The sequence below is a fragment of the Hyperolius riggenbachi genome, chromosome 6 (genome assembly GCF_040937935.1).
Source record: "Hyperolius riggenbachi isolate aHypRig1 chromosome 6, aHypRig1.pri, whole genome shotgun sequence".
In the NCBI taxonomy this organism is placed as follows: domain Eukaryota; kingdom Metazoa; phylum Chordata; class Amphibia; order Anura; family Hyperoliidae; genus Hyperolius; species Hyperolius riggenbachi.
In genome coordinates, this window is record NC_090651.1 from 308618028 (window position 1) to 308645988 (window position 27961).

The 27961-nt window shown below is 45.2% G+C and overlaps 2 protein-coding genes across 2 annotated transcripts in view; one reads left to right on the forward strand and one right to left on the reverse strand.

Annotated features, from left to right (window-relative positions):
• The first annotated feature begins 403 nt into the window (after nt 1–403).
• Nucleotides 404–24381, forward strand: TSEN34 (tRNA splicing endonuclease subunit 34). The gene is made up of 5 exons (XM_068241303.1): nt 404–530; nt 11999–12264; nt 16330–16537; nt 18596–18877; nt 21977–24381. The coding sequence occupies exons 1-5, from the start codon at nt 422–424 to the stop codon at nt 22162–22164; spliced, it is 1053 nt and encodes a 350-aa protein (XP_068097404.1). The 5' UTR covers nt 404–421; the 3' UTR covers nt 22165–24381.
• The window catches only part of GRWD1 (glutamate rich WD repeat containing 1), a 31151-nt gene continuing 27460 nt past the window's right edge, over nt 24271–27961 (reverse strand). Inside the window, exon 7 of the mRNA XM_068241302.1 lies at nt 24271–27393. Within this exon, the coding sequence (XP_068097403.1) occupies nt 27076–27393 (318 nt within the window). The 3' untranslated portion in view covers nt 24271–27075. The remainder of the gene's footprint in view (nt 27394–27961) is intronic.

Consider the following 27961-nt stretch of genomic DNA (forward strand, 5'->3'; position numbering starts at 1 on the left):
CCTGCCCTCTGTCCATCTTCTCCCCTTCTCTGTGTGTCCACTCCCTCCCCTTCTCCTGTCCACAGACCTGTCCTGCTGTTCATTTCACCCCCGAATGCTTCCTGTAGTAAAATGATCCGAGATTCGGATCAAAGATCCGGATCTCTTCAATGATCCGATTCGAATCATCCGGATCATTGAAAAGATCCGAACTTCCCATCTCTACGCAGTAACTATATATTACCTAGACAGTGACACAGCACACACGCGTATATACGTCAGGACAGCCTAGTCACGTGACCCGCCCCCTTCCCTCCTCCTTCCCTCCTCCTTCTCCCCCGTCCATTGCGTCCCCGTACAGGGAGGGAGGAGGGGTTGCACCATGCGTGACGCCTCTTAGCATGTGCAGATTAGAAGCGCCAGCCACGCCCCCTCTTCGGCCATGCAGCATTGCACTTCCTCCTCCAGTCTGCGGGCGAATAGTGGCGGGGTGACCGGTATAGCCCCGCCCATTCAACACATGGCTTCTGGTAGAGCTATGGAAGACCTAGGTAATGAGACTGTAATCCGTACCTGATGATGCACGTGTACTGTGTGTATGGTGACTGCGTGCAGTATGCATTACTGGCTGCTGGAGGGGTTGGGTGATAGTAATATAAAGCTATCTCTAAGCGTGAGGACTAGTAAAGCTGCTAACTTCCTTTTATTTTTAATAAAGCTGCTTTTGAGCAGAACACGCGGAGAAACGGGATTTGTTTGATCAGCTGATAGGTTTATAAACCTTTGATTTGCTGTGATCTCTCCCTGCTTTCGCACTGGAGCTTGGCTTGCAAATTAGAGCCCAAGGCCCCTTTCCCTCTTGGGCACATTGGGAAAAGTGGCACAGGTTTTTTGGCATTGCGATTCCATTCATCACAATGAATGGAAATCGCAATGCGTTTGCGGTAATTTACAGATAATGCTTGCCAGGGCGCCTGCAAACCGCATATGCCATTTACCTGTTCCAGGCAGCTGGATTAGCATATCTTCTTGATCCACTGGCTATGCTGCACTCCCAGCATCCTCTTCAGAGTTTAGATCACATGATGTGATTGTAATCCAGGGGATGGTGTCAGCAGGGGCGTAGCAATAGGGGTTGCAGAGGTAGCGACCGCATCGGGGCCCTTGGGCCAGAGGGGCCTCGAGGGGCCCTCCCTTAACTACAGTATTAGCTTTCTATTGGTCCTGTGCTCATAATAATCACTTCTATAGATACTTTGAACAGTGGTAATTATTAACACACTGTTCCCCATCCCTTTCTTGCAGCTCTGACACTGTAGTTGTTATTGGCAGGTTTTGGTGCACCGTATCAATTGCTATGTATAGAGTGCTTAGGGGGCCCCATTGTAAAACTTGCATTGGGGCCCACAACTCCTTATCTACGCCACTGGGTGTCAGCATTGCAGCACCGCACCATCCCCTGGATTCTGATCACATAACATAATGGGCTCTATTCTCAAAGACTTCCCGCATGCGGTTACCGATCAAAACACCGCCACATTGAAATTCTCAAAATGTTCCGCATGTTTTTTCCGCATGCGGAAAAAAGTGTGGTAAAAGTGCGGGATTCATGCGGAAAAATTTCCACAAAAGTCGGTATTTTCCGCAATAAAAGATCAATTCTCAAAAATGTTCAGGCGCATCATTTCGTCGTTAATTACCGATTTTTTTTTTTATCACCTACAAGTAGTAGGTGATATATTCCGCATCCCATTGACTTTAATAAGGTCTGGAGGCTTAAGGGCTGTGCTTGCTGGACTTAAATTTTAACACTTTTTCATGCGACCTTTTTACCGCATGATTCCCGCATGAATAATGATTGTTTCCGCATCTTTTTTTCCGCATGCGGCAAACATGCAGAAAATGTTAGAGAATGCTGAAAAAATCCGGAGTTTACCGCTGGCGGAAATATAGCGGTAAAATTTTGCGGAAAAAAGTTTGGTCTTTGAGAATAGAGCCCATTGTGATAGGCAGGGCTGTGGAGTCGGTCCTAAAATCATCCAACTCCTGAGTTTATGAAACCTCCGACTCCGGTTACCTAAAATTCCACAGCCCTGGTGATAGGAAAGCCAAAGAGGATGTCGGCATTGCAGCACCACGGACGCAGGAGAGGAGATGCCGATCCAGCCATCGGGACAGTTAAATATGAACGCTAGGCTGGGGAAGGCTCATTTCCCCATTAGCCCTGCAGCCACATATAGCTTTGTACTATTGGGTTAAAGGTACCTAAAATGAGAAGCAAGACACCACAGATTACCCTATTATAAAAGAAATACTGATCCTCTACTTTAAAGAGAATCTGTATTGTTAAAATCACACAAAAGTAAACATACCAGTGCGTTAGGGGACATCTCCTATTACCCTCTGTCACAATTTCGCCGCTCCCCGCCGCATTAAGAGTGGTTAAAAACAGTTTTAAAAAGTTTGTTTATAAACAAACAAAATGGCCACCAAAACAGGAAGTAGGTTGATGTACAGTATGTCCACACATAGAAAATACATCCATACACAAGCAGGCTGTATACAGCCTTCCTTTTGAATCTCAAGAGATCATTTGTGTGTTTCTTTCCCCCTTCTGCTCTCATACACTGAAGTTTCAGGCTGCTCTTTTCTTCCTGCAAACAGCTTTGCCCTTGTCTGTAATTCTTCAGTATGTGAAAGCCCAGCCAGCTCAGAGGACGATTTATCCAGCTTGTAAAAGATAAGAGAGAAGCTGCTCTAATCTAAATAACACACAGGCAGTGTGCATAAACGGGCCTGGAAGGGGGAGTTCATAGCAGAACCACAACACTGAAGAACTTGGCAGCCTTCCAGACACAGGCCTGACAAGTCTGACAAGAGAGAGATAAGTTGATTTATTACAGAGACTGTGATAGTACAAAGTGCTGCAGTAAGCCAGAACACAGAATAGCTTTTGGAACTTGTAGGATGATAAAAAACAGGATGCAATTTTTGTTACGGAGTCTCTTTAACCACTTCAGGACCACAGTCTTTTCGCCCCTTAAGGACCAGAGCCCTTTTCTCCATTCAGACCACTGCAGCTTTCACGGTTTATTGCTCGGTCATACAACCTACCACCTAAATGAATTTTACCTCCTTTTCTTGTCACTAATACAGCTTTCTTTTGCTGCTATTTGATTGCTGCTGCGAGTTTTAGTTTTTATTATATTCATCAAAAAAGACATGAATTTTGGCAAAAAAATGACTTTTTTAACTTGCTGTGCTGACATTTTTCAAATAAAGTAAAATTTCCTATACATTTGAGCGCGAAAGTTATTCTGCTACATGTCTTTGATAAAAAAAAAAACCATTCAGTGTATATTTATTGGATTGGGTAAAAGTTATAGCGTTTACAAACTATGGTGCCAAAAGTGAATTTTCCCATTTTCAAGCATCTCTGACTTTTCTGCGCACCTGTCAGGTTTCATGAGGGGCTAAAATTCCAGGATAGTACAAATACCCCCCAAATGACCCCATTTTGGAAAGAAGACATCCCAAAGTATTCAGTGAGAGGCATGGTGAGTTCATAGAAGATTTTATTTTTTGTCACAAGTTAGCGGAAAATGACACTTTCTGACAAAAAAAAGAAAAAAAAAAAGTTTCCATTTCTTCTAACTTGCGACAAAAAAAAATGAAATCTGCCACGGACTCACTATGCTCCTCTCTGAATACCTTGAAGTGTCTACTTTCCAAAATGGGGTCATTTGTGGGGTGTGTTCACTGTCCTGGCATTTTGGAGGGTGCCTAATTGTAAGCACCCCTGTAAAGCCTAAAGATGCTCATTGGACTTTTGGCCCCTTAGCGCAGTTAGGCTGCAAAAAAGTGCCACACATGTGGTATTGCCGTACTCAGGAGAAGTAGTATAATGTGTTTTGGGGTGTATTTTTACACATACCCATGCTGGGTGGGAGAAATATCTCCGTAAATGACAATTGTTTTATTTTTTTTACACACAATTGTCTATTTATAGAGATATTTCTCCCACTCAGCATGGGTATGTGGAAAAATACACCCCAAAACACATTATACTACTTCTCCTGAGTACGGCGATACCACATGTGTGGCACTTTTTTGCACCCTAACTGCGCTAAGGGGCCCAAAGTTCAATGAGTACCTTTAGGATTTCACAGGTCATTTTGAGAAATTTCGTTTCAAGACTACTCCTCACGCTTTAGGGCCCCTAAAATGCCAGGACAGTATAGGAACCCCACAAATTACCCCATTTTAGAAAGAAGACACCCCAAGGTATTCCGTTAGGAGGATGGTGAGTTCATAGAAGATTTTTTTTTTTTTTTGTCACAAGTTAGCGGAAAATGATTTTAATTGTTTTTTTTTCACAAAGTGTCATTTTCCGCTAACTTGTGACAAAAAATAAAATCTTCTGCCAGGACAGTATAGGAACCCCACAAATTACCCCATTTTAGAAAGAAGACACCCCAAGGTATTCCGTTAGGAGGATGGTGAGTTCATAGAAGATTTTTTTTTTGTCACAAGTTAGCGGAAAATGACACTTTGTGAAAAAAAAACCCAATACATATCAATTTCCGCTAACTTGTGACAAAAAATAAAATCTTCTATGAACTCATCATACACCTAACAGAATACCTTGGGGTGTCTTCTTTCTAAAATGGGGTCACTTGTGGGGTTCCTATACTGCCCTGGCATTTTACGGGCCCAAAACTGTGAGTAGTCTGGAAACCAAATTTCTCAAAATGACTGATCAGGGGTATAAGCATCTGCAAATTTTGATGACAGGTGGTCTATGAGGGGGCAAATTTTGTGGAACCGGTCATAAGCAGGGTGGCCTCTTAGATGACAGGATGTTTTGGGCCTGATCTGATGGATAGGAGTGCTAGGGGGGTGACAGGAGGTGATTGATGGGTGTCTCAGGGGGCGGTTAGAGGGGAAAATAGATGCAATCAATGCACTGGGGAGGTGATCGGAAGGGGGTCTGAGGGTTTGGCCGAGTGATCAGGAGCCCACACGGGGCAAATTAGGGCCTGATCTGATGGGTAGGTGTGCTAGGGGGTGACAGGAGGTGATTGATGGGTGTCTCAAGGTGTGATTAGAGGGGGAAAATAGATGCAAGCAATGCACTAGCGAGGTGATCAGGGCTGGGGTCTGAGGACGTTCTGAGGTGTGGGCGGGTGATTGGGTGCCCGCAAGGGGCAGATTAGGGTCTAATCTGATGGGTAACCGTGACAGGTGGTGATAGGGGGTGATTGATGGGTAATTAGTGGGTGTTTAGAGGAGAGAAGAGATGTAAACACTGCACTTGGGAGGTGATCTGATGTCGGATCTGCGGGCGATCTATTGGTGTGGGTGGGTGATCAGATTGCCCGCAAGGGGCAAGTTAGGGGCTGATTGATGGGTGGCAGTGACAGGGGGTGATTGATGGGTGGCAGTGACAGGGGGTGATTGACAGGTGATCAGTGGGTTATTACAGGGAATAACAGATGTAAATATTGCACTGGCGAATTGATAAAGGGGGGTCTGAGGGCAATCTGAGCGTGTGGGCGGGTGATTGGGTGCCCGCAAGGGGCAGATTAGGGTCTAATCTGATGGGTAACAGTGACAGGTGGTGATAGGGGGTGATTGATGGGTAATTAGTGGGTGTTTAGAGGAGAGAAGAGATGTAAACACTGCACTTGGGAGGTGATCTGATGTCGGATCTGCGGGCGATCTATTGGTGTGGGTGGGTGATCAGATTGCCCGCAAGGGGCAGGTTAGGGGCTGATTGATGGGTGGCAGTGACAGGGGGTGATTGATGGGTGGCAGTGACAGGGGGTGATTGTTAGGTGATCGACAGGTGATCAGTGGGTTATTACAGGGAATAACAGATGTAAATATTGCACTGGCGAATTGATAAAGGGGGGTCTGAGGGCAATCTGAGCGTGTGGGCGGGTGATTGGGTGCCCGCAAGGGGTAGATTAGGGTCTAATCTGATGGGTAACAGTGACAGGTGGTGATAGGGGGTGATTGATGGGTGATTGATGGGTAATTAGTGGGTGTTTAGAGGAGAGAAGAGATGTAAACACTGCACTTGGGAGGTGATCTGATGTCGGATCTGCGGGCGATCTATTGGTGTGGGTGGGTGATCAGATTGCCCGCAAGGGGCAGGTTAGGGGCTGATTGATGGGTAGCAGTGACGGGGTGATTGACGGGTGATTGACAGGTGATCAGGGGGATAGATGCATACAGTACACGGGGGGGGGGGGTCTGGGGAGAATCTGAGGGGTGGGGGGGTGATCAGGAGGGGGCAGTGGGCAGGGGGGGGGATAAAAAAAAAAATAGCGTTGACAGATAGTGACAGGGAGTGATTGATGGGTGATTAGGGGGGTGACTGGGTGCAAACGGTGGGCAGGGGGAGGTCTGAGGGGTGCTGTGGGCGATCAGGGGGCAGGGGGGGGGAAATCAGTGTGCTTTGGTGCAGACTAGGGTGGCTGCAGCCTGCCCTGGTGGTCCCTCGGACACTGGGACCACCAGGGCAGGAGGCAGCCAGTATAATAGGCTTTGTATACATTACAAAGCCTATTATACTATGTACATGCGGCGATCCGGGTGCTAGTAACCCGCCGGCGCTTCCGAACGGCCGGCGGGTTACTACGAGCGGTGGGCGGAGCCAGTCCCCGGCGGCTGATCGCGTCACGAATGACGCGATCGCCGCATAGCCACTCCCGCAGCCGCCCCCGCCGATGGGCGTATTGCGGTCCTTTGGGCCCAGTCTTTGCCGCCGCCCATCGGCTGGGGGCGGTCCTCAAGTGGTTAAAGTACAAATGAATGTTTGTTTGTTTTTGAAATGTATTTAAAATAGTGCATACTTACTATCATTATTCTAGATTTTATGTTCTTTGTTCTTCCCCTGTCTACCTTATCTAAAAACATTCTCCTGGACCACCTGACCAACCCCTTCTTCCTTCCCGGGGCTGTGGAGTCTGTACAAAAATCATCCGACTTCAACTCCTCAGTTTATGAAACCTCCGAATCCAGGTACCCAAAATTGCTCCCACTCCTTAGTCTTAGTCCTTTAGTCTAATTTTTTACAAAGGCTATGGATTTGGTACTAAAATCATCCGACTCCAACTCCTCAGTTTATTGAAACCACTGACTGACTTCAGGTACTCAAAATTGCTCTGACTCCACAGCCCTGCTTCTACCATGTGACCATGTCTCCAGTCAATGCATTGGTGCAGAGACTTAACAGACAGTTGTAAGCTATCATCTTGTGTGCCGCATGTGCCAAAAAGATATATTCACGAAAGTCCGGTAAATTTGCACGGTAGGCACTATTTATGCCACTAACGTAGTGTGCAAGTAGTGCTACTCGTGTTACCCAGGTAACGTGGGTGAGTGTTGGTAGTACAACTACTACTTGTGTAATCCTTGTTATCTAGGTAACATAAGTTGCACTACATGAGCACTGGTATAAATACAAACCGTTTTCCTGAGTGGTGAAAAGTGGATAAACGTCTTTATTATTTGTAGTATCCTTTTAAGCATGTCCGTTTTGAAGGTATCCATTATCTCAGCTGTGGAAACAATGCAGAGTCCAGGGCTGAGGCAGAGGCGAGAGAGGCTCCAGCCTCAGGGTGCAGTGTAGGATGGGGCGCACAAATCACTCAGCTATCATTCCCTTATTGTGTTTGAAGCAGAGAGAAATAAGAATAGGGGATACATGGCAATGTTTGCAAGCCAGATTACTAGAGATTAAGGTGTTGGGGGCCCTGGGGCGCCTCTTAGTTTAATAGCAATCAGTATGTGACAGCTGGGGTGGGAGGGATGGAGGGGCACACTTAGGTGTCTTAGCCTTGGGTACTGGAGGACTTTTTCCTGACTCTGGCAAAGTCCCATCTTGCATGACTTTTCCAGGCTTGTATACGTTATACTGTATATGCCAACAGACACAGTAAATGTCTGCAGAACTGGACATCACAAAAATATAAATAAATCCACCCCCGATCCCACCTTCCCTCAATCAGGTCTTCCTTGCTGTCCGTTGTCAAAACACATGGTATAACAGGCACCAATGGATACAAAATAGTACAGTATATCGATGGACACAGTGGACCTGTTAAAAACGTATATTGTATTCACCACGATTGCCCTGGTTGCCGATCTGGAGCATCCAGAGGCCTCCCTCTGCTTTAGTTTTTTCCCATGGACATTACGGGTTTTCTGAATTGAGAGTGATATGGAGGCTGCCATATTTATTTTTTTAAACAATACCAGTTGCCTGGCAGCCCTGCTGATCTTTCATGCATCGGTAGTGTCTGAATCACAGACCTGATACAAGCATGCAGCTAACATCTGTCCTGCGTGCTTGGTCAGGGTGTATGGCTAAAAGTTTTGGACAGTCAGACCATTTGCATTGTTAAAAAGGAAATAAATGTGGCAGCTTCCGTATTCCTCTCACCTCAGGTGTCCTTTAAGCCTTGAAGGCATTACCCTCTGCTCCAAAGCTACACTAACCCTATACCAGACATAATTCTGTACTGCAAGCAGACATCTTTTGCAATATGTAAAACAGAATTGCCGGGAACTAGTCTAAAATTGTTTTTCTTTCGGTAATTTGACAGTTGGATGCAAGATGATGAACTAGCGAACAATTGAGGCATTCCTCACCAGTGGGTGCTAAAAGGTATTACAGTCCTTTTGGCCATTTCACATTACTGCTTCCTCCGAAGGCTATATGCAGAAGAAGCAGTAATTTGAAACCCAGAACATTTATATCGCGCTTTTCTCTTGACGGACTCAAAGCACCAGAGCTGCAGCCACTAGGGTGCGCTTTATAGGCAGTAGCAGTGTTAGGGAGACTTGCCCAAGGTCTCCTACTAAATAGGTGAAGGCTTACTGAACAGGCAGAGCTGAGATTTGAACCTTGGTCTCATGTGTCAGAGGCAGAGCCCTTAACCCAGTACACTATCCAGCTTTAGAGCATAATTTATAGGTGCAGCACACTGATCATGGAGCTGTTTAATAGAGTAATTTGAAACCGCTGTAAGGCCTGTCAAATCTTCAGCACCAACTGGTGAGCTATATTACAAATGACTGCTTCCTGTTTATCAAACACCTGCCAAATTAATAAAAGAAAAACAACTTTAGAGCAGTGCCCAGTAATTCTGTCTCACCTGCTTATATTCAGTAGGTAAGCTGCTTTTTGTACCTGTCACAAGCTTTTCGAGTTTTAGTATGCAAAATGTTTCTTTAAACATACTTGCAAAAGGTTTATATCAGGGGTGCCCACACTTTTTCAGCTCACAAGCTACTTTAAAATTTGCCGAGGCCAGGAGATCTACCAACGTCTAAGCACGCCCCCCCCCCCCCCCCGCGTAGATTAGCCAGGTATATGTGCCTGCAGCATAGGTTACGTGCCCTCAGTATAGGTTAGCCAGGTATATGGGCCCCCAGTGTAGGTTAGCCAGGTATATGGGCCCTCAGTGTAGGTTAGCCAGGTATATGGGCTCTCAGTGTAGGTTAGCCAGGCATATGGGCCCTCAATGTAGGTTAGCCAGGTATATGGGCCCTCAGTGTAGGTTAGCCAGGTATATAGGCCCCCAGTGTAGGTTAGCCAGGCATATGGGCTCTCAGTGTAGGTTAGCCAGGTATATGGGCTCTCAGTGTAGGTTAGCCAGGCATATGGGCCCCCAGTGTAGGTTAGCCAGGCATATGGGCCCCCAGTGTAGGTTAGCCAGGCATATGGGCCCTCAGTGTAGGTTAGCCAGGCATATGGGCCCTCAGTGTAGGTTAGCCAGGTATATGGGCCCCCAGTGTAGGTTAGCCAGGCATATGGGCCCTCAGTGTAGGTTAGCCAGGCATATGGGCCCTCAGTGTAGGTTAGCCAGGCATATGGGCCCTCAGTGTAGGTTAGCCAGGCATATGGGCCCCCAGTGTAGGTTAGCCAGGTATATGGGCCCCCAGTGTAGGTTAGCCAGGTATATGGGCCCCCAGTGTAGGTTAGCCAGGTATATGGGCCCCCAGTGTAGGTTAGCCAGGTATATGGGCCCCCAGTGTAGGTTAGCCAGGTATATGGGCCCCCAGTGTAGGTTAGCCAGGTATATGGGCCCTCAGGGTAGGTTAGCCAGGTATATGGGCCCCCAGTGTAGGTTAGCCGGGTATATGGGCCCCCAGTGTAGGTTAGCCGGGTGTATGGGCCCCCAGTGTAGGTTAGCCGGGTGTATGGGCCCCCAGTGTAGGTTAGCCGGGTGTATGGGCCCTCAGTGTAGTTAGCCGGGTGTATGGGCCCTCAGTGTAGTTAGCCGGGTGTATGGGCCCTCAGTGTAGTTAGCCGGGTGTATGGGCCCTCAGTGTAGTTAGCCGGGTGTATGGGCCCTCAGTGTAGTTAGCCGGGTGTATGGGCCCTCAGTGTAGTTAGCCGGGTGTATGGGCCCTCAGTGTAGTTAGCCGGGTGTATGGGCCTTCAGTGTAGTTAGCCGGGTGTATGGGCCCTCAGTGTAGTTAGCCGGGTGTATGGGCCCCCAGTGTAGGCTAGCCAGGTATATGTACCTGCAGGCAGTCAGAGGAAAAGAGGCGGCGAGGAGAGACTCTGGCAGGCCAATGGGATGCAGGGGAGAAGCAGCGGCGAAGAGAGAGGCGGCGCGGCCGCTACGTCATGGCTGGGGGCGGCGCCGGGTACGTTACAAGCACACACGTTGCATGCTGCCCGTCGCCGCCCCCAGCCATGACGTAGCGGCCGCGCCGCCTCTCTCCTCCCTCTCTCCTTGCATGCATCCTTATTGGCCAGCAGCTAAACACGAGCTGCTGGCCGCAACAAATTTTACGAGACTCGGCCGCGATCTACCAAGAAGGTGGTCGCGATCTACCGGTAGATCGCGATCGACCTATTGGGCAGCCCTGGTTTATATGAATGTGGATGCGATCCGATTTGCCGTAACTGTGTAATTTTAGCCCAATCACAGATCTCAGAAGCATTGTACCAATCAGAGAATGCTAATTTTTTTTTTTTTTCTCAAAAATCGGATCACTGCGATAAATTTAGACCACTCACAAGATTTTCTGTTTTTCTGATTTCCGTTTTTATGATATTTTTTTTTTCTTTTCATTTTTTGCATTCTCTGTTGCAAAAATATGACTAATAAAATACTCCCTGAAAATAAAAAATGGAAATTGGCCATGGCAGAAATCGGAATTTCTGCAAAATCGGAAATGGGCATTTCTGACCATTCCTATTGGATATATTCCAGAGGTCCATGCACAGCAACAGTGGGGCGAGAACGCCTCTGGTATGATTCCAGTCACATCTAATGCTGGGAATACACGGGACGTTTTCGCAGCTCGATTCTGCCGCCCGATTGATTCCTCACTCGATACTCTTATCTTCTGCTCATTTTCCTTATCTTTTTCCATTGTCCCCCATGCGGTATCGAGCGGGGAATCGATCGGGCGGGAGATCGGACATGTCGGAAATGATCAATCGAGCCATCTTAATGGCTCAGAAACGTACCGTGTATTTCTAGCATTAAAGAGAATCTGTACTCTAAAATTCTTACAATAAAAAGCATACCATTCTATTCATTATGTTCTCCTGGGCCCCTCTGTGCTGTTTCTGCCACTCCCTGCTGCAATCCTGACTTTTAATTGCCATTTTTAGGCAGTGTTTACAAACAAAAGACATGGCTTCTAACTAGAGTGTGACAGGCTTGAGTAGCTCAGTCTCTGACTCATACAGAGCTTGGAGAGGGTGTGTATAGCTTCTGCCAGTGACAAGCAGTGCAGCACATTCCACACATTCCAGCCTCAGCCGACAGAAGAGAGAAGATTAGATCATATAACAGAGATAATACAGCCACTGTGCAACTGGAAAAGGCTGCAGTAACACAGACCACATTAGAACAGGTATAGGAACTTATAGGATAGAAGAAATAAGGCTGAACATTTTGTTACAGAGTCTCTTTAAAGAGAAGATCTACAATATGGCTCTCTCCTCTCCTTTTCTTCTTAATCATTGTGTTTATATTGAAAGAGGGTCCCAAGATCACGATTCACCTTGTGGAAGGGAAAGGCTTTGTGTGGGATGTGGAAGCTGTCCGCAGGATCCGTGAGAAGCATGGCATAGTGGGAAATCTCGTGGGAGCTTTGGTGAGGAAACCCAGACAAAACATGAGGCTCGGCCTACCACTACAACTTATGCCTGAGGAGACCCGGCTTCTGGTAGACACAGAGGCAGCAAGTCTGGTACACAGCTGTGTGGAGGAGGACAAGTGTGGAGATACCAGTGAAGGGCCTACGGTATGTATTCCCATTGGTGATTAATTACCAGACACACTACAGGACCGCATGAAGCAAATACACAGAGCTGTACAGATGTCCAAAACAAGCTCATCATAAGCTTCATTAAAAGGGAACCTGAAGTGAGAGGAATAGGAAAACTGAGGAAGGTTGGAAAGCTCAAAACATCATGCCTGTATACCTCCATCTTCTGCTAAAAATACATGAAGTAGTGCATGATATCAATTTTGCTGGTTGAATCCTGGTTTACTGTCTACCATTGGATTGTTTGGGGAGTGGTGGTCTACTTCTTCAGTGGCTCCCTATATATATCATTGAAGGCCAGCAGGACCCACTGCATCATTGGGAATATGGAAGCTGCCATCTTCACTCATTTATAAACAATGCCAGTTGCTTGAGTTAAAACATCTGATCTGCTTCCTCAATCTGGTCAAATGGCAGCCTCTATATTCCTTACACTTCAGGTTCCCTTAAAGGGAACCTTAACTGAACGGGGGGTATAGAGTTTTACTTACCTGGGGCTATTGCCAGCCCCCTGCAGCAGTCCTGTGCCCTCGGCGCCGCTCTGGAATCCTCTGGTCCCCCGCTGTCACTTAGTTTCGTTTTTGACGACTCACCAGTCGCCGGCCGCCATGCGTATTATTGGACGCATTCACCAATGCAATTAGCGCTATTGCGGACCGCAACGCGTACAAAAATACGCGTTGCCGCATTCCGCACGCGTAGATATGCGGCAACGTATTTTTGTACGCGTTGCGGTCCGCAATAGCGCTAATTGCATTGGTGAATGCGTCCAATAATACTCATGGCGGCCGGCGACTGGTGAGTCGTCAAAAACGAAACTAAGTGACAGTGGGGGACCAGAGGATTCCAGAGCGGCGCCGAGGGCACAGGACTGCTGCAGGGGGCTGGTAATAGCCCCAGGTAAGTAAAACTCTATACCCCCGTTCAGTTAAGGTTCCCTTTAAAGGACACCCAAGGCAAAAATAAACTAATGAAATAAATGATTGTATCTATCTTCCTTCTCCTAAAAATGACTTTTTAAGATATTCTACAGCTTTATTTTTATGTTTAAATCTACTTTTTTAAATTTTGTGTTTTATTGTTTTTGCTCAATGACACATTCATTGAAGTATGCCAGAGCTAAAATCTATGAAATATTGACTCTTTTTATCTCTTTCCTGCTCTCAGAAGCCATTTTTTGCTAGGAGAGTGTTTTATAGTTGGAATTCCTTATCAGTGAGGGTCACACTGTAATCACTTCCTGTCTGAGTCAGGACTGAGTCAGCCACTTACATACCTGATATTTAACTCTTCCAGGCAGAGAAAGAAAAAAAAGGAGCACAGCATAGTTATGTGTGCTTGGCACTGTACATACCCATGTCTATCTCATGTCACATATCACCTCGGGTATCCTTTAAAGACTTCTTTGTAAACGACAGCCATGCCATTCTGATGTAAAATCTGTTTAATTCAGCTGTAGAGCAAATAAACGGAAGTAATAAACTTTGCAAAAATTTTATTAGTAGACATGGCTCAAACACGAACACGGGCTGGTCACCTTTTGCATATAATGCAAATTTTTTTTGTAAAAATTTAGCATTTGCATTTTTTTACATTAAAGTCACTGGCCGGCAACTTTAGCGGTTAATAGCAAAGCCCCCGTACATGCTACCGTAGAAACACCAAATGTGCTGGTATGTGGAGGAGGACAGTGGGTACAAGAGTACATTTTTTTTTTTTTTTTCAAAATACCTTATAGTTTTTGAGAAAATCCATTTTAAAGTTCTTGTTCTGAGTGTGGGAAATGTTTCAACAGCTGACACTTAAGCTGTTAATAGAAAAGCCCCTGTATGTGCTAGAAACACTGGATTTGCAGGGGATGTGAATAGGGACAGTAGGCACAAGAGGAAAAAAAATTCAAAAAGACCTTCTAGTTTTTGAGAAAATTGGTTTTAAATTTCTCATTCTAAGTGTGGGAAATGTTTCAATGGCTGCCAACATTACCGGTTAATAGCAAAGCCACCTTACGTGATAGAAACGCCCAATAGTTTTTTAGAAACTCGGTGTTAAAGTTAGACGAAAAAAGTAGCAAAGTTACTGCGGTAAAATTACAGATAATGTATTACCATGTATGTAAATGTATTTATTTGTAGATATCTTGAGTGTGTGGGATCCCCCTCCCAAGCCTCTTTAACCCCTTGTTCCCCATGCAGGCCTGGATAGCCAGAAAGCGGAGCCCTGGCCACGTGGGGTTTCGCACTCTGTGCTACACCAGCCTGCATGTTCCATGGTATGGGGGGCTCCGGGGGGAGGGAGGGGCGGCCAAGCTTTCCGCCACCTCCCCCCCCCGGAGTCCAATCCATGGAGGAGGTGGGGCCGCCAACGTCCTTGGGGAGATTCATGGTGGCATCTGGGAGTCCCCTTTAAGAAAGGGATCCCAAGATGCTAACTCCCTACCCAGGAGAATTGTGTATAGCAGTACATAGAACCCCTTACCTAATTCCACAAACAGTTAAATATAATAAAAACACAATCATGTAAAAAGTCCTTTATTGTACCCAGAAATACTTACCTATACCTTTAAAAAAAAAAAACGTTACCACACCAATATCCTCTAACTTGCCAGCTTGATTGAAGATTTCCGAAGCTTACCCGTCACATGCCGCTGCTACTGCCGAGGCTCTAGCTATAAGTATAGCTAGAGCCCAAAGCATCTTTGAATTTGGCTCCAAGGTTCCCCATTGGCTATAGTTAGTATAGCTAGAGCCGCTCTGTCATCCCTCCTGCACGGGTTTCGCTTTTCTCCCGTCCACCTATACCACCAGCGCCGTCACACTGGAGCACCCATAGCATTCGCGTTCGCAAGTAAAAAAATGAGAACACAAATTTTTAACAAAAATGTTTTTACATTAAATGCGAATGGCGAATAGCCCATGTTCGCCAGGAACGTTCCAGGCCATCTCTACTGATAACCTTTTGGAAAAGTTCATTACTTTTCTTTATTTGCTCTACAACTGAATTAAGCATATTTTACATCAGAATGTCATTTATGGCTGTTGTTTAGAATTAAGTCCTTAAGGAAACCTGAAATGAGAAGCATATGGAGGCTGACCAGAATGAGCAAGCAGATCAGATGTTTTAACTTTGGCAACTGGCATTGTTTATAAAGGAGTGAAGATGGCAGCTTCCATATTGGGTTAATAGGAGGAAATGGGAAGATGATAGGCGGGGACATCACACCAAGCCTACCTCTTCCTTGTTTGACTTAAGCCAAAAATCATATTTTTCAAAGAGTGATTATGGGGACCGGGCGGGGGGAGGAACATACACTGTATTTAGCATGAACCTACCTCTGCTTAGCTTAGGTAGCTTTTCCTTGGGTAAGGTCTCCTTTAAAGTGGTCCTGAACTCAGAACTTCCTCTTTGCTCTAAAATATAAGCAACAGCATAATAACCTTTAAAGAAAAAAAATTTGTTACAGCCTACAGAAGTCCTGAAAAAAAATCGCAGTGGGTCTATTTCCTGCTTTCATGGAAGCAGACAAAGGGTTACCATCCTGTGTTTACAAATTAGTCGAGGATGCCAAGGCTGCTGAGATTCCTGTGCTGACGCAAATGAGTTTACATAACAATTGTGATTACTTGCAAATGAGGGGGAATTAAACAGGCACTTCACTCTAAAACACGTGTCGAACTCCAGGCCTGGAGGGCCAGATCCATGCCAGTGTTTAGATGGACTGAGAAAGAAAGGAATGTGTTCTACCTGATGGACCACACTTTTCCTGATTCAAACCCATCAATTCATTTGAGCTGTGTCAAAAATGTGTGAGGATCTCGGCCCTCGTAGGACCGGTTTGACGTACCTGCTCTAAACACAGAGTGGATTAATCTGTGTTTTCCTTGTGTTCTGTGCAGGAGTTCAGGTCCACTTTAGGATTCTTTTTCCCTGTACAGAAGTAAAATTTAGAAGTGTCGTTAACATTATTTAATATTTTTAGATTTAAGCTGGATGTTTTAGATTTGGCATTACTAAGCTTTTATGTTGCTAATTATTTATTAACAGACCAGCACAAATCTTTCCTCTGCTGTAGATGAAGAGGAATCTTCAAAGGCAGCAGCTGGAGCCTACCAGCAGTTTCTACAGAAGAGCTATGAAGAGCAGCGGCAGATGGCCCTGGAGGAGAGACGGCGCACCCTAGAAAACTTATCCGAGCGTATTGTGGAAGGTAGAGCAAAGAGGAAGAGGAAGAAGCCACGTAGGGAAGAACAAGGTGTGTGCTAAGGGTCGTTGCACAGAGCCAGTAACAAAGAGCAATAATTGCCTTAAAGCGGATCCAAGATAAAAAACTGACTATAACAAGTAACTTGTCTATATATCTTATCTAAAGTTTAGTTTACACAGCAAATCTAGCTGCAAACAGCTTAAATAGAATGATTATTTCTTCCTGTGATACAATGACAGCAGCCATGTTGTTTGTAAACATTACACAGAGGCAGGCTTATCTGCATCTTGAGCAAAAAAAACCCTAATCCCCTCCCCTCCTCCTCTGAAATCTCTGGCTAGTAATACCTCCCCCTCCTCCTGCCCAGACTGAGCTCCCATGAGCCCTTGCTACTGTCTGAAAGTGCCTTGGCTCTCTGAAAACCTGTGGGCGTGGCTTGCTTAGTTTATAGGGAATTAAGGTGGCCATACACTGGTCGATGTGCCATTAGATCGACCAGCTGACAGATCCCTATCTGATCGAATCTGATCAGAAAGGGATCGTGTGGCTGCCTTTACTGCAAACAGATTGTGAATCGATTTCAGCCTGAAACCGATTCACCATCTGCTGAGCTGCTCCTGCCGCCAAAAAAATCTGGTAGTAGAAATCCGCTATGGGGATGAATATCAGTGGAAACATTATGGTAAGCTTGTCTATTACTTTAAGATGCTGATTATCTAATTTTTTGAAGTATATATAAGGTTTATGGTCATCTTTGCTTTAAAGGGGGACTATGGCATAAAACTATAAAATGTAAAATGACTTCTCGTAACATAAGACGTATGTTTGTCCCAGAGTAAATGCACTATAATTTTTTTTTTTTACTTCCTGTGCAGCTGTCATTTACAGTAGGTATTCTAATCTACCAACTCTGAACCTCTTACCGTTGGTTTTGGACTAGACCATCTGCTCATGGGGATTATAAGGAATGCTTTTGTTTTCAAAAGCACTACTTGAATGACACTGGCATAGTCCATGTGCCAGAATAGTGTACAATGAATAGGCAGGCTGGCTAGCATATTTGTATATGTTACGGCCAGAACCCGAAGTTTGGCCACTTCTAGTTCTGGCCGGCCACTTCGGGTTCTGGCCGGCCAATGCGCGAAGTGGCCGCTGCGCTGCGGCCAATGTTAGAAATGGATTGATTCCTCTCAGGTTAATGTATCTTCTGACCGCAGCGCAGCGGCCAAACGTATCACAACTTAGTGAATTTATTGCAATTCAGCCGGCGGCAATGTAACAATTCAAGCCGCCGGCTTTTTCTCTGCGCCTCTCTCTCCTTCCCCCCCCCCCCCCCCCTCGCTCCTCTTCTATGGGCAGCCGGCGGGGACATTCGTGTCCCCGAGAGTCGTTCGTGGCGCCAGGGCAGCAGAGCGGGGAGGCTGCAGACATTGCTTCTGCCAGCACCCGCTCTGCAAGAACGGCAGGATTCCCCTGCCGCGACGAACGACTCCGGCTGCCACTCGTGTCCCCGCCGGCTGCCCATAGAAGAGGAGCGAGAGGGGGGGGGGGGGGGGGAAGGAGAGAGAGGCGCAGAGAAAAAGCCGGCGGCTTGAATTGTTACATTGCCGCCGGCTGAATTGCAATAAATTCACTAAGTTGTGATACGTTTGGCCGCTGCGCTGCGGTCAGAAGATACATTAACCTGAGAGGAATCAATCCATTTCTAACATTGGCCGCAGCGCAGCGGCCACTTCGCGCATTGGCCGGCCAGAACCCGAAGTGGCCGGCCAGAACTAGAAGTGGCCAAACTTCGGGTTCTGGCCGTAACATATATATTCTTTCCAGGGAGTGCTTGTAAAATAATTTAAAAAAGAAAATTCCACATGAGGAGATGGACTAGTCCAAAGAGGTTTAGAGTTACTACATAATACCTACTGTAAGTCAGAGCAACATAATAACTAAAATGACAGTGCCATTACTATGGGACAGATGTGTATGTTCTATGTATGTGCATATTTGTTTTTGTAATAGTTTTTTTACCTTAGTGCCCCTTTTAACTTTGTCACAGTTGCAATAGTTTGTATGGAAGACAATAGGTTTTTTTTCTTTCTTGAATTTACACAGAAGAACCCATGGAATCCTCCCCTCAAGGACCCGTTAAAGAGCTTCAGAACCTGGAAGAGACTTTCCACTTCCCTAGAGAAGCCATGTTGGTGCAGATTCCGACAGCCCGAGTCACAGCAGGCAATGTGGAAGAGGTGGACTTGTCCCAGGCCTCTGTGCACTGGCCATACGCTGGGCAGAAGAGGCATGAACTGCGCTACAAGGTCTTCAGGGATCTCTGGGAGAAGGGATATTACCTCACCAGTGGCAGCAAGTTTGGAGGAGATTTTCTCGTTTACCCAGGTACAGGTTCATTATGATTCAGCTACTTTAGGCCCCATTCACACTTACAAAACGCTAGTGCTTTTGCTAGCATTTTGGTCTAGCGTTTTTGGCGATTAACGCCATTCACGCTTGGGGCGATTTCCCAGCGATCGCGATTAGCGCTTCTATAGCACTAAACACGATCGCCGGGAAATCGCCTGAAAATGGTGCAGGATACATTTTTTTTTTTTTTAGCGATTTGTGTTAATCGTCAGCGATTAATGCAAATCGCCTAAGTGAAAACAGGCCCATAGGTTATTGCACTAGCGCTTTAAAAAGCGATAGCACGTGAGCGTTTTACCGAAATCGCCGGCAAAACGCTCTAGTGTGAATGCCCTATTCACACTAGAGCGTTTTGCCGGCGATTTCGGGAAGAAAAGGGAATCTAAACTAAGGATATGGATTTTTCATTTTAAAATAATACCAGTTGCCTGACTCTCCTGCTGATCCTGTGTCTCTAATACTTTTAGCCACAGCCCCACAAGAAGCATGCAGATCAGGTTCTCTGACTTAAAGTGGACCCAAATTAAAAATACAAGATTTCAGAAATAAAATCTATTTTCTAAATTATAATAAATGGCAGCCTTGTTTCAGCTGCATGATGACAAATATAAAATATGTTTTATATTTATTGGAGGAATCCCTCCCTTCCTTTCAAATTGCCGGGACAAAATCCGGCAAACTGGTGAAGTAGGAGGTGTCCGGCAATGGAGGAATTGCTAATGGCTGCCCCCAGTATATTCCTAGTTATAAAAAGAGGAGGGTAAAAAGCATGCACTGAAATGCTCATAGGCTTGAAGGAGTGTTTATTTATCTTTGTATGTGTCAGAGTTGTGCAACTAAATATTTTTAATTAAAAAAAAAATGTTTGGTTTGGGTCCGCTTAAAGTCAGACTGGATTAGCTGCATGCTTGTTTCAGGTGTGATTCGGCTGCTACTGCAGCCAAAGAGACCAACAGGACTGTTAAAGAGAACCCGAGGTGTGTTTAAAGAATGTTATCTGCAAACAGAGGCTGGATCTGCCTATACAGCCCAGCCTCTGTTACTATCCCAAACCCCACTAAGATCCCCCTGCATTCTGCAATCCCTCATAAATCACAGCCGTGCTGTGAGGCTGTGTTTACATCTGTAGTGTCAGTCTCAGCTGCTCCTCCGCCTCCTGCATAGCTCCGGTCCCTGCCCCCGTCCCTTCCCTCCAATTAAGCAGGGAGGTAAGGGATGCAGGCGGGGACTGGAGTTCTGCAGGAGGCGGGGAGAGCAGCAGACTGACACTATATAGAGATAAACACAGCCAGCTCTGACAAGCTGTTTGTCAGCAGCGTGGCTGTGATTTATGAGGGATTGCAGAGTGCAGGGGGACCTTAGGGGGGTTTGGGATAGCAACAGAGGCTGGGCTGTATAGGCAGATCCAGCCTCTGTATGCAGATAATATTCTTCAAACCCAACTCGGGTTCTCTTTAAGCAACTGGCATTGTTTAAAGGGAAACATTCATATCTCTCTCAGTAAAGGTTCCCTTTAATTTAAAACTGCATTTTATCGGCACAATGTGCTGTGGGTGTAGCAAATTTCATTATCTAGTATCATTTGACATAATGATCTGTAGATAAATACATAGGATAGTTCATCATGAAAATGAGCTTTTCTAATCCTGTCACCCAGAGTTGCATTTTCTAGCACAAAACATTGCATGTAGTTTACAAACATGAATCACTTTGTAATGGAGAGAGTAGATGCACTATTGGTACAGCTTCAAGGAAAGGATTTTTTGTCATTATGTAAAACTATGCTTCTCTAGTGTGTGATGCTGCTTTCCCACTTCAGGCATTGTAACATGATGAAGTGGGTTTGTCCACAAAATTAGATTTGAACCAATTGAATGTTTGACCAATACTATCTGTTCTCAATCAGGATGCAATTGCTGTATTTGTCATTACCTAGATACTTATTTGGCCAAAATTCTAATTGATTGAAAACAGGGTCTTCTCTCTTTTCACCTCTTCAATATCCCCCCCCCATATATGGAGCTGTGTATTAACTTCAAGTCCAACTGTAATAAGAGGGATATGGAGGCTTCCATATGTATTTAACTTTAAACAATACCAGTTGCCTGGCTATGCTGCCGATCCTCTGCCTCTAATACTTTCAGCCATAGACCCTGAACAAGCATGCAGCAGTTCAGGTGTTTGACATTGTCAGATCTGAAAAGATTAGCTTCATGCCTGCTTCCAGTGTAATTCAGACACTACTGTAGCCAATTAGATCAGCAGGGCTGGCAGGCAACTGGTAGTGCTTAAAAAAAAAAACCAGCAGCCTCCATATTCTTCTTACTTCAGTTGTCCTTTAAAGGAGTTATCAGGGCATATACAGTAAACTGAATGGTACTTACCGGGGGCTTCCTCCAGCCCCAAGCTCCCAGGACTTCCCTCGCAGCAGCTCTGCCTTCAGCCGTTTGCTGGAGCTCCGACCCAGTCCCTGGCGATGACGTCAGAGCAACCTGGAAGTCGCTCTGTACTGCGTCTGCGCGATCGGCGCTGTCAATCACTGCCACGTGGGCCGGAGCGGACCTCCAGGTCGCTCTGACGTCATCACCAGGGACCGAAGCTCCGGCGAACGACTGAAGGCAGAGCTGCTGCGAGGGAGGTCCTGGGAGCTTGGGGCTGGAGGAAGCCCCCGGTAAGTACCACTCAGTTTACTTTATATGCCCTAATAACTCCTTTAAAGTGTAACCGAGTTTTATACATACCTGTATAAAACCTCTGCACTGATCACTCCCATGCTGTCATCCTCCGCCTCCTTGTTTGCCCGATAGAAGCCTTGTTAGCTTGGCCAGTCAGGGCATGTGTAGCCGGACTCAGAAGTTCCCAGCCACGGGCGAATTGCAACAGCGCAAACTGGCATCGCTAACGGGGCGGAGGAAGACTGCGTGGGAGCAATCTGTGCAGCGGGGGTTGGAGGAAGCCCTAGGTATGTATAAAACTTTTATATCTTTACATCTCAGTTACACTTTGACAATGGCACTTTAGCCTTGGAACACTTAATCTTCACTGGTATGATTTTTACTTTCCCCTTTAACACAGGAGATCCAATGCGCTTCCATGCACATTATATTGTCATCTGCTTTCCAGAAGAGGAAGAAATCCCATTGAGTGACATCATCACCGCAGGCAGACTGGGCACCAATGTGAAGAAGACAGTGCTGCTATGTTCATCCAATAAAGAGGGACTGGTGTCTTACACATCTTTACAGTGGTCTGGGATGTCTTAACATAAAACTTCAATATAAACTCTACAGATCACCTGATATACACAGGGGAGGGATTTTCAAACTGTATTGTGGATTCTTACCAATATAGGAAAAGTCCAAATAAAGTGAACAGGTAACTGAAAATGTTACTGCAGGAAGGATCCTTCCAACACCTTGTTCTCACCTGCATTCACCATAAATACTTGATGCAGCTTGAAGTCAAACCAATCAAATCCTTCTGGAGGTAAAATTATTTTTTCTTTCTATTTTCAAGTTGCATAAATTTGCACAATTCTGCATCAACTCAAAATGTGCATCTCATTGACCATCCCTAAACAGAATGATGTATTTTAGGATCAATTACAGTGTAGGAAGCAAAGGGTATCCATTCTCATCAACAGCTCCTCAGTATACCGGAGATAGAAAGGACAAGAGTTTTTTTTTTTTGTAACTTACTTGAGGCTTTTCTTGCAGTCCCCCTGTGGTGTCCTCCCAGTCTGATCCATTGTGCCGCTGTCAGGCCTGGTGAACTGCACAACACTACACAGCCATGTGCCGCCTCGATCGTGCTAAGTTTATACAGACTTGTTACTACACATGCACAGAAAGCATCTGATCACGGGGATGCGATCGAGACCAGAACCGCACAGTAGCCCCTGGATTGCGAACTTAAAGTGAACTTTAAGTAAGTGACATGGAGGTAGCCATATTTATTCCTTTTAAAGTGGACACAAATTAAAAAATACAAGGTTTGATAAATAAAATCTATTTTCTAACATTATAATAAATAGCAGCCTTTTTTCAGCGGCATGATGACAAATATAAAATTTTACATTTATTGGAGGAACTCAGAATCAGTTTTATTTCGCCAAGTACAGCAAGAGCCATAATCGGAATTATTTGTGGTACACATGGCATAGACAGAGTAAAGACATACAACACATACAGTTTGAAATGCAGTAATCAGATATACAGTGATGCCAGTAAACGGTAGTAGAAGGCCCCCGTTTCTGGATAAGAACCAAAGTGGCAGCGTCGGGGACCAGCTGACCGACCCGTCAATTACGAGTGCAGGCCAGACCGGGGAAGGGCAGAGTTCAGTGACCGAACGGCTTGGGGGAAGAAGGTGTTCTTCCGCCTGGTGGTTTTGGATGCTATTAGTCCTAAAACGGCGGCCCAATGGGAGGAGCTTGAAGTAGTGGCTGCCAGGGTGAGAGGAGTCACGGGAGATCATGGTGGCACTCTTCCTCAATCTAGCGGAGTGGAGGAGATCAAGAGGTGGAAGAGGGGACCCGATGATTCTCTCTGCATCAGCTATGACCCTCTGCAGTTTATCATTGGCCGTTGCGCCCGCGTACTAAACAATAACTGAGGAGCAGAGGATGGATTCTATGGTGGCAGTATAGAAGCTGAACAGCAGCTCCCGTGGCATGCCAAATCTCTTCAGTTGGCGCAGGAAAAACAACCTCTGCTGGGATTCCTTTCATATTGCCGGGACAGAATCTGGCAAACTGGTGGGGTCTGGAGAAGGAGGAATTGCTAATGGCTGCCACCTGTTTAACTCTAGTTATAAAAAGAGAAGGGTGAAAAGCATGCACTGAAATGCTCATAGGCTTGAAGGAGTGTTTATTTATCTTTGTATGTGTCAGAGTGGTGCAACTAAATATTTTGAATTAAAAACATTTTTGGTTTGGGTCCGCTTTAAGCAATACCAGTTGCCTGGCTGTCCTGTTGATACTCTACCTCTAATACTTTTAGCCATAGCCCCTGAACAAGCATACAGCAGGTTAGGGGTTCCTGACATTGTCAGATTTGACAAGATTAGCTGCATGCTTTTTTTTTTCTGATGTTGTTATTTAGACACTACGGCAGCCAAATAGACCAGCAGGGATACCAGGCAATTGGTATTGTTTAAAAAAATAAAATATGGCAGCCTCCATATCACTCTCACCTTAGTTTCACTTTAAAATTCGCTGCAGCATCCCAACAGATCAGCGCAAGAGAACACAAAGAGGTGGAAGATGCCCCGGGTAAGTAAAAATTCTCATCACGGTTTACTTTAAACCTCCATTTAAAATTTCATATAAATTTCCTGTAACGCAACAACACAACAAAAAACAAAAGCAATAAGACTTGGAGTTTTTATTTTCTGAAATGTAAATGAGGATTTGCTGATACTTGTAAGAAAATATAATTTATAAAAATGTCCGGTTGTACATAGTTTATGTATAGTTAACATGGCTTATAAATAAATATCTTAAAACTTCTTGCATTGCTTCTGGGTATTTGAGTCGTGCAAACCAGCTCCCATATCTTTGTTACAAAGCCTAACTACCGCTAGATTATTTCACACTTAGAAAATAGAGATTACTCTAAACCTTTTAAGAACACCGACATGAATATGGATCTGTCTCCACACCATGTAGATGAAGCTTTCCACCACAGAATAGGATACACAGTTATGAGTACTCTGACTCATAGTAGCACACAACAGGTTTGCTGTGTCATTTGCAACCTTACAAGCCTGGGAATTTTTTTTTTTTTTGCATCTCATTGACCAGCCTTTTCAATAAAGGGAACCAAATAAACAGCAAGTTCCCTTTTACCAGCCTTTTCAAATACTAAAGCTTGCTATACATAACTCGATGTAAGGCCAGACCAACCATTAAATCCCTTTCTAATCAAATCGGATGAGGGATCTATTGCCTGCTCACACACTGCTTAGCAATTTCTAACAGGTTAAAGCATGTGCTCTGTATTTTAAAGTTTTACCTCTCCACCGGCGTAACTAGTGTCTGCCACCAGCACCTGTACCACGTGGCACATGTTGTATAATGACATCACACTGGCGACAGACACTGGAGAAGGCTGGAGTTGTGCTGGTGGAGAAAAAAAATGCCTTCAGAAGATATTTGCAATAAACTTACTGCAAATACCTTCGGTTGTAAGAAGGCAAATTACACTGTGTTGCATTTTAGTACGAGGACTTTTTGGTCTTTTAGCACTTTACACATTCCTAGTGACAAGGCTGTGGAGTTAGAGCAATTTTGGGTACCTGGAGTAGGAGTCAATAGTTTCATAAAATGAGTGATGATTTTTTTTTATACCCACTCCACAGCCCTGCCTAGTGCTTCTGGATCACCATGAGCTATCTGGATACTCTAGTTCTGGTGGAGAAGTCAGTCTTATAATATCAACCAGTTACTGCCACACACCAGATTGAGCCTTTGCAACCTAGATATTTCTCCTCATCAACCATTTGACCAAATCAGACACAAATCGATGAAACTGTCAATAAGGCAGCCATGTTGCAGCAGATTCTCATCCTATTAAATAAAAGGTCGATTGGGCTGCAATATAGAGTGATGTATAGTGACCTTAAAAGTGTTGGTGTCAACTAATGGAGGGCACAACTTTCTGGGAGCTGCTGGGTGTTACTGAAGCAATAGGCAGCTGTAGAGCACATTTCTGCAGTAATACCGGAAACACCCAGCTTATTTAAGCGAACTAAATTTCTCAATTCGTGTCTTACAGGTTTTCAATATAGTGTTCACTGAAAATTCAAATTTACAACCACTACATAGACAAAGTTTCTTAAACCTGCTTTAAAAAAATGTTTCAACCTAACATTAGTAGCTGCTTGTTTCTTAACCTCTTGACGACCAGCTAACGCCGATTGGCGTAAACTGGTCGTCTGCGGGTTTCCATGGAATTTTCCATGTCGGTTCATGGAGGGTGTCTCCGTAAACAGCCGGAGAGCCGCCGATCCCCTGGTCGGCAAGTGGTTAAAGAAAACCTGAACTGAAAGTAAACAGTTAAAATAACCATACACAGGTCATACTTACCTCCCATGTAGTATACTCAATCTTTCTCCTTTCCTGCATCCCACTTGTCCACTGATCAATGAAATTCTCCATCCTCCATTTTAAAAATGGCCATTGCCCCCATAACAGCTTCCTGGTCAGCACACTGTTAAACTGTACCATCACCCACTTGAGCCATAGGGAAACATGGACATTACCTTGAACATTCAGTTGTAACTGATAGCTGCTGATATTTAACTGACAGAAACTGGTATATTTCAGTTCTGACAAAATATTGTCAGAACTGGAAGGGATCACTGTAAGAAGAAAATAGCGAGCTTCAGAGAGGAACAGACGGTGAGGTTAGTATGTAATATTCATTTGCAGCTACGTCATGTGTTTATTTTAAATTATTTTACTTACTTCAGGTTCCCTTTAAGTAAAAAGAACATTAATTTTGCTCTGCACTTAAGTTGCATAATGTTGGACGATTCTCATGGGTGACTAAAGCTCCATAGTTAGCCCTATTAGCATGGACAGCTCATTTCAGAAATGTTTTTGTCATCTTCCAGGATGAGCTCTTAAAGGAAATGTTCGAGCTATTTAAAAACATTTACTTACCCAGGGCTTCCTCCAGCCCCTTGCAGCCAATATGTCCCTTGACGCAGTTCTGCTCTCAGCCTCCAGCCCGGGGTTCCCGCCGGTGCAGAGGACGACTCCCTGCACCACTGTCAATCAAGTCCACTGTGCAAAACACTCCGGACAACCTGGACGTTGACAGCGCCGCAGGCGCAGTGAATGATGACCTCTGCACTGGCGTGGGCCGGCCGTATGAGAGTGGAGCTGCGGCGTGGGACGTCGGCTGCAATGGGATAGAGGAACCCCAGGTAAGCAGATTTTTTTTTAAATAGCTTGAAAATTTCCTTTAAGAAGAGTTAAATAACTTTTGTGGAGTAAAAAAAAACGACATGATACTAGTGGCTTGATGTCACTGACTGAAGTCAGAGCTGTGCTGATGAGCACTCCCAGTTCATCCATAGGTTTCGATGTTGTCACACACAGATGGTACGATTGAAGCCAGACACAGCTGTGCTGATGAGCACTCCCAGTTCATCCATAGGTCTCGATGTCACACACTGATGGTACGGAAGACATTGAAGCCAGACAGAGCTGTGCTGATGATTAGTCCCGGGCACTGCGGGTGCCAGTGCAACTCCTTTATGTCCTTTTCTCCCTGGTGAACAAACAGCAGTTGTGGAGGAATAGAGACCAGGGAAGGATCCTCGGTCTCTGCTTCTTGATCCTGATCTCTTTCCACTGCAAGATCCCACTGAGTTATCTGATCATCAGCGCCAGCAGCAGCAAACACACCACTGTCAGCAGGATGCCACTCCACGGAGGTGATGGGGGCCGTGTGCTGCTTAAACTTTGCCACGCTAACTCCTTTCTGCAGAGAGGGGGAAACAGGAGCACTCATCAGCTGTGTGTGTAATCACATTCAAGACAAACATTTACATCTTCTAACAACAAGGTATAACAATGAGCAACTATTGAACCCCTAAGGGTGCATACACACATCAGACCATAGTCTTTGGAAAAGGAAAAATCACAGACCAATTTTACCCCCTTCCATGTAGTATGAGAGCCATATACCTACACAGTCTATTCTATTGAGCTGAACTCCCCATCAGACAGAAATCTTTGCAAGATGCTGCGCACACAGATGCTGTACACATTCAAAAGATCAGTATCTGCAAAAGATCCGTTCCTGCAAAATGCATTCATAGTCTATGATCTCTGCAGATCCTCATACAGACATTCATCTGCAGATCAGATCCACAAGGATGGATCTTCAGATGATTGTCTGATCTGCAGATGAATGTCTGTTAAACAAGGTGTGTATGATGATCTGCAGATATCAGACTATGAATGTATTTTGGAGGAAAGGATCTTTTGTAGATACTGATCTTTTGAATGTGTGCAGCATCTTGCAAAGATCTCTATCTGATGGGGAG